General features: G+C 32.2%; 1 protein-coding gene and 1 long non-coding RNA gene across 2 annotated transcripts in view; one reads left to right on the top strand and one right to left on the bottom strand.

Moving 5' to 3' along the window:
- The first annotated feature begins 226 nt into the window (after window positions 1-226).
- On the top strand, window positions 227-4,487 carry LOC117110897. Its single transcript, XM_033253727.1, has 4 exons — window positions 227-409; window positions 876-1,007; window positions 1,172-1,249; window positions 3,840-4,487. Exons 1-4 carry the CDS (start codon window positions 317-319, stop codon window positions 4,098-4,100), a joined length of 564 nt encoding a protein of 187 aa, XP_033109618.1. The 5' UTR covers window positions 227-316; the 3' UTR covers window positions 4,101-4,487.
- A 792-nt stretch (window positions 4,488-5,279) lies between these two features.
- Window positions 5,280-6,722, bottom strand: part of LOC117110899 — an 8,504-nt gene continuing 7,061 nt past the window's right edge. Inside the window, exon 3 of the long non-coding RNA XR_004445783.1 lies at window positions 5,280-5,412. This is a non-coding gene — a long non-coding RNA (uncharacterized LOC117110899). The remainder of the gene's footprint in view (window positions 5,413-6,722) is intronic.

The following is a 6,722-nucleotide window of genomic DNA, read 5'->3' as shown; positions in this document are numbered from 1 at the left end:
GGACTTGCGACTCCCTATTCAACAGGTTAGTAAATAAAGAGATAGTAATGATAAATAAATTGTCTTATCAATTAAAGAACTTTCCTGGAAAGGAGGGCTTATAGGATTTTATATTTACAAAATATATATATATATCGAATGATTAAACGATAGTTACCATAGTTATTATGTATAAATATTTACATCATGCTGTATAAAAGGAACTCATTTTACAATTCATCATCAAGTCAGTTAAATTTCATCACCAAGAGTACAAGTCGTCATTCATTCAATTTTTGAAGTGAAGTTCTATATTGTAACGAAACTTGACTACAAAATGGTCAAAGTAATACAGTCCGTGGTTCTTTGCATCTTACTTGGTTTTGTGTATGGTGCGCCAGAAGACGCTACGAGTACTTTTCAACACAAGGTGAGGTCGAGGGTGACGCTACATTAAGTATTATCATGTATATATCGCTCTTAATTTCCTTCTGAGCATTGTGATTTTTTTCGGTATAGATTTATTATAAAATGTTTGAGTGATTTGTATTATTTGTAAAATGCGCTATTTAACTGTTCCCTGATACACCGGATATACATTTTCAACATATTTTTTCTCCTCTTTATATTATAATTATAAATAAATAATGATTTGCTATACGTATATTTGTTTTCAACAATATTTTACTTAAATTAAGTTAGGCAGGTTTAATGAACAAAAATGACCAATTTATGCAATTCATAACAAACACTTGTTTGGAAGTTAAAGTTTGCTTGTTTAAACACTTTCGACGAATTTGACGACCTCAAAAATGGACACATATTCATTGCTTTGTAGCTTTGAACTATTAATGGAAACTCATTTCTTTTTATTTTTATTATTATTGCGGATGAAGTTTGAGGAAACTTTCGATGTCGAAGGGCAAACTTTGACCGAAAAATTGGAACTAACAGATGACGGTATTATAATAAATGTAGAGGATCAAGATGGGTCCATTGCTTTGACAGTGTCCACTGACTACACTCATGTAAGTATTACGGGAAATTCTACATGCCAAGTCTTCAAATCCCCCATGGAGGGCAAGCCTTATTTAAACTTGACGTTCCTTGCTTTTTAAATTGGTTAGATTCAATAATATTATCGACATTGTCCTGTATACAAACAATATATTTGTTCTTAATTTTTTTACAGGGACTGCTTATTCATCGATACCATCCCGATGACAATTGCTATATATCCAGCATAGCGCAGTATGATGACACAAAATCGGTAAGCAAATAACGTTATCGTTCACTTTCTCCTACAATTTATCATTACCGGGGAGAATTTCATCAAGAGTTGATATCCTTATTCCATTAAATTTTTATTTTAGTTTTTATAATACAGTAAGTCAACGGATATGACATACTTTCTTACACTCGTCACTACTCCTTGACGAGAGTAATTGACCCACGTTTACACTTGGGTTAATTAGTCCCGTCGAAAAATAAAACAATGAGGGAGAACATTTTTAGAAGAGTAAAAAGGAGGAAAGCGGGAATACAAAGGAAGTGTACCCCATGAGTTTAGTTGCGGATCCAGCAGTGGGCGAAAGGAGAGCTCGATTATCACCACTCACTAAGTGTGAATTTTCTATTAATTGACGACAAACACAAAGCTATAATATCCCGACGCCGATTTTTTTTAAATTTTTCCAACAATTTCATAAATCATGATGTTGAAAAAAAGGCCAAAAGAAGGATACCTAAGGCTGGTTTTTAGACATTATTACGGAATATAGTATTAGGCGGCCCAGCTAGTTACCCATGCTCAGATGCACAACGCCTTGCACGCTCGTGCGGCGGTCTGGTGAGGCAGAGTAAATGGCCGAGCGAGGGGACGAGAAAGTAGTAATTTTTATTTGGACTTAAGTCTGAATGAATGACACTTCCGCCTACTTAGAGGTGCCATACTCATTATAACTTTCTTACCTCAGCCCCAGCTATTTCTCCTTCTATTTCAAATTTCTGCATTCACCAATAATATCTTATTTATTTCGTCGTTAAAACACACATTTAGAATACATTGAAAAACATAATTTAAAACGAGCACATCTAAAATTCCACAATGGAATTGGAGGCCGGGATCCAAAAAAGGGCCTTCTGTCTCAGAAAGCCACGCAAGGGCCAATGGCCCCAGCGTTACGCCACTGTCCATGCTTGAATAGTCTTTTCAAACATTTATGCTTATACTATATTTATTAGGACTCTCACAAAACTTCCTCTTGGACAGTGGGTTCTAAATTTAGAGCTTAGCGGCGACTCCCAACATATAATAGACTATGGTCCTCTATTAGACCTTTGTGATGCCCGTGTGAAGGGGTGTCTAGTACCTATTTTTCCCTCACCCCCGTCAGAAAATTTCTAGATCCGCCCCTGGCAAGGCACTTTATATTGCTTCTCTCCACCCAGATGTATAATTAAGTGGGTACCTGGTAGGGTTAAATGCCAACATTTAGCTTGAGTTTGTGTTTCATAGGCGTATTATTATTATTATTATTATTATTATTATTATTATTATTATTATTATTATTATTATTATTATTATTATTATTATTATTATTATTATTATTATTATTGGAAGATCTGCGTCAGAGGAAGACAGCTAAGTTTAAAAAAGTTGAACATTAGAAATCATTAATTTTTCTGGGGTTATTTGCTAGGTTGTAATTTTTCGTTGAAAACGCGTTGAAACAAAGAGTTCTATTGCAGCAAATTGAAGACTCTGATGATCGGAATTATTAATAACGTCATAAGGTTTGAGTAACTTTTTGGATAATGCGTATATATAATTATCTGTGCCCAGCATATAAATATTGCTTGTGCAATATTTTCGTTTAAACAGCGCGACCTTTATGTATGTATATGTATATATGTATATGTACTTATATATGTATGTATGTATATATACACATATATTTGATAAGCTCTATATATATATCTAGGTGTATCATTTGTATTTTGTATTAGAATTTAGAACTTTTCTCTTTTCCCTGTAGTTTAATATGTTATTTGTATAATTTTGTATTTTGTTGTGGATGCACCACTGAATGATGTGTGCCACCGATATAAAGGTGATTCCATTGAATAAATAAATAAAATAAATAAATACAGTCATACCTCAGCATACTTCTTGGTGGATTTATTTGTTCCCTACAGAATTTGGAAGACAATTATTTTCTTATTGTGAATATGTTCCTTAGAATTTTATTCTCTAAAAAAACCCTCTGTCATATATTTCACATTTTGAAATGCACTTATGCCTCCTGTTATCAGAGTAAATAGGAATTATTGGGGCCTTTTTACAATTTCGGTTGTTTTCAAATTGCCATTACGGTTTTTGGCCAATCGAAAAAGTTGTTGTTCTCCTTTAGATATTAAAGAAAGCTAAGAATTCACAGATTCTTTTCATATAAAACTCGTCCCAAATGTTTACAAAAAAAAAACGAAATACTAATTTCTATATTGGGGAGATTCAAAATAGTGCGAGCCAGGTCCGATAATGCGGCATGGTTTTTTAATAGTTTATTGAAATGTAAATAATAATTAGGCCTATGTCTCATTTTTCAAACGCGTTTCCAATGCTATAAAATGTTACCCTCTAATGAAATGGATGAGTTCAACTGATTAATCCTCAAGGATAACAGCTAGACCGATTAAATAGTATTCCTATGTTGCAAAATAACGCTAAGGAATTCATAGAGATTGCTGAGTACAGTTACTAAATTTGCTTTCAGCTAAACAGCTTTGTAACAATATTGAAAAAATGACTGATCAAATGCATAGTATTTAATGTATCGCCATTGTCTTGATCATTTCAGGCACAGGAAAGCACCTCAGGTGTTTTCAAGTACAGACTGGAACCAATTTCAGAGATTAACCGTTTTTACTACAGCCACACGGCTACCGACTCGATGAAAGGCGTTTGCAATGGCACTGAAAAAATATTATGGAGTGAAATTCATGCTGCTGATAATGAGCTGAACACGCGACAGAAACGCGCTTGCAGATTCACGTGCTGGCCTTATTGTAGGTCTTATCGGACATGCTCTACGGCTTGCGGATTGAAATGTGACTTCTAAAATAATTTGATATAGCTTCAACATAATAATAGTGGTATAATGTAGTGTGTTTTCATTTGATAGTGTAGGCCTATATCACGAGTCTATAAAATCGGAAATAATGTGTACAAATACAGCGAATTATTTACCTCTCTGACCATAGCCTACACTAAGGGTTTCACCAACATTTAATTTTCATTATTACAGATTTATTCATTTGCATTTAGTTTAAAAAGAAATACGCTGTGCTCAGCGAATTATACTAGACGAACGTAACAAGAATAAAATGCAGAAAAAAATAAATAACTAAGTGATAGAAATCCGACGATCTTGCCTATGAAAAGTCGATGATATATAGGCCTATAAATGTCAATGCTTATTAATAATAAATTATGTTGTATGTCTAAATTCTTCTTTTTGATTAAATAATTTCCTTGTCGATATTCAATTAAAAACATGTTTCGTATACATTATGAAATTTAATATATATATATATATATATATATATATATATTCTATGTATACATATGTATACATAATTATAATATAAATCAAGATAGCCGTTAACACTCTTAAATTATATCTAAATCATCAAAGAAAGACAAATACAGTGTTCGAATGAAAGACATGATGGTACATTGTGTGATATAGTTCTCAACGAATGTTGTTTTACAAATAAATACATTGTGTTATAAAATAATCCGACGGGATTCGAACCTGCGACCTCTCGAAGTCAAGGCGAGCGCCATAACCATTAGACCACAGGGGATTCACGGTTGTACACTCTATTACACATTGGACATTAAACCAGATACATTTGGAGGTACAGCTGGAAATAAATAGTGCATATATTATAAATCAAAATAGCCGTTAACACTGTTAAATTAAATATAAATTATCAACGAAGGGTAAATACAGTGTTTGAATAAAGGACATAATTGTACATCGTGTAGCATAGCTCTCAACGAATGTCTTATATAAATAATATAAATAAATAAATACATTGAAACTTTGATATATAAAAAACAATTAAAATAGATTAATTAATTAAATTAAATTTTTCAGGTACAAACTCATCCGCATTTAAAATAAATTTAAAGCCAAGTAACTTTTGAATGTATAATTATTTAATCCGATGTATGATATACAAAACAACATAAGAACTTTAACAATGTTTGTAGGTTTTACCCGTGATACTCACATGAGTGACGTCAGTAAACACTGTCAAAGCACTGGATCCTTGTTGAGCCTCTACATCTATTATAATGCCGTCATCAGTTTGTTCCACAGTTTCGGTCAACGTTCGCCCTTCAACATCGAAAGTTTTCTCAACCTTCATCGTAATAAAGAAAACGTAATAATGTGATTTCCCTTATTTGAGACATAGTGTAGACATCTTTTCCTCTCTGACTTACGACAACAGATGAGTTTGGAAATCATAGGGAAACTGAAAATAGGGAAAGTTTTGTTGAAGGGCATAGTATGCTTGACACGATTATACCATCGTGTTCCTATTTTAGCATAGATGTGTATAAGAGACAGTATATATACATATACGTATGTGATATATGAAAAAGGCTGTCTCTTATATTCAACATTACAAAACAATCTTTTCTAATAGACTTAAACAATAAATATCTAGAACAATTTACACCTCAGTACTTTTTAAGAGGAGAAGGGAGAGAGGAATAATAAATAATTTCAATTTAAGAACTTACTAGGAAAAGAGGGGCGGTAACGATTATAGCGTCGATGAATAGACTGAAAATTCAAGTAAGATTCAAACATAAAGATAAGTGCCTAGTCCCATTAGTGTGGAATGCTTTCCTTCTTCATCGTTGTGTTATTGGCCGAGGTACTATTTATAGGCCTACCCGACAATCGACTTAGTACTAAACCTGATGGAGCGCGCCGTATAGTCTTCTCTTACTCAGCCCTAAACTGTTCAACCCACCCCAATTATGTTTTCAGACATCTGAATTTAAAAAAGATGACTCCAGCTGTACTCAACCTAAGAACCTGAAACAAAGACCAAAATAATGCGTGTGTACGTCATTTTGCTAGGCCTACATATTTTGTATTAATAACTCATTTTTCATTTTTCTACTAAAGACTCATTATGTCACAACTCACATTATGTACTGATTCTAATGATAATAATAATAACAATAATAATAATAATAATATTATTAATAATAATAATAATAATAAAATTATTTGGTCTTCATTCTTTTTGAATTGTGATGTATTATTTAAACACACTTTGATGTTCAGGACTCGACGATTAAAGGTTCATTTTCACAATAATATATTTCCCACACGATTAAAAAAATGGTAACGGTAAGGGGTCTGGTCTACAGGAGTTCGTGCTTCGAACAGATCATTTCATTCTTAGAAGCCTTTTGATGGAGAAAGTGTAGCTTATTAGCAACGTTTGCCTAAGTGGAATATAACTCCGGCATTATACAATTAGAATTTGAAATAAAAGATTAAAAAAAAGAATTCAATTAGAATTAAAATTAGAATTATGATTAACATTTTAATTTAAAATTAGAATTATTTTAAATTAGAATTTATTTTAATTTAAAATTAGAATTAAAATTAAAATTAAAGTTAAAATTTTAATTTTAATTTTAATTTTAA

The sequence above is a fragment of the Anneissia japonica genome, unplaced genomic scaffold (genome assembly GCF_011630105.1).
Source record: "Anneissia japonica isolate Jap-2015-1 unplaced genomic scaffold, ASM1163010v1 scaffold287773_len227377_cov100, whole genome shotgun sequence".
In the NCBI taxonomy this organism is placed as follows: Eukaryota; Metazoa; Echinodermata; class Crinoidea; order Comatulida; family Comatulidae; genus Anneissia; species Anneissia japonica.
Note: the sequence above shows the minus strand (reverse complement) of the source record. Positions and strands in the feature narration are given on the sequence as shown.

Excerpts from the sequence above, each read along its gene's own strand:
- LOC117110897 (XM_033253727.1), top strand. The coding sequence starts at position 317 with ATGGTCAAAGTAATACAGTCCGTGGTTCTTTGCATCTTACTTGGTTTT. Across the intron at positions 410-875 it reads CGAGTACTTTTCAACACAAG|TTTGAGGAAACTTTCGATGT; the intron begins GTGAGGTCGAGG and ends TTGCGGATGAAG. Across the intron at positions 1,008-1,171 it reads TGTCCACTGACTACACTCAT|GGACTGCTTATTCATCGATA; the intron begins GTAAGTATTACG and ends ATTTTTTTACAG.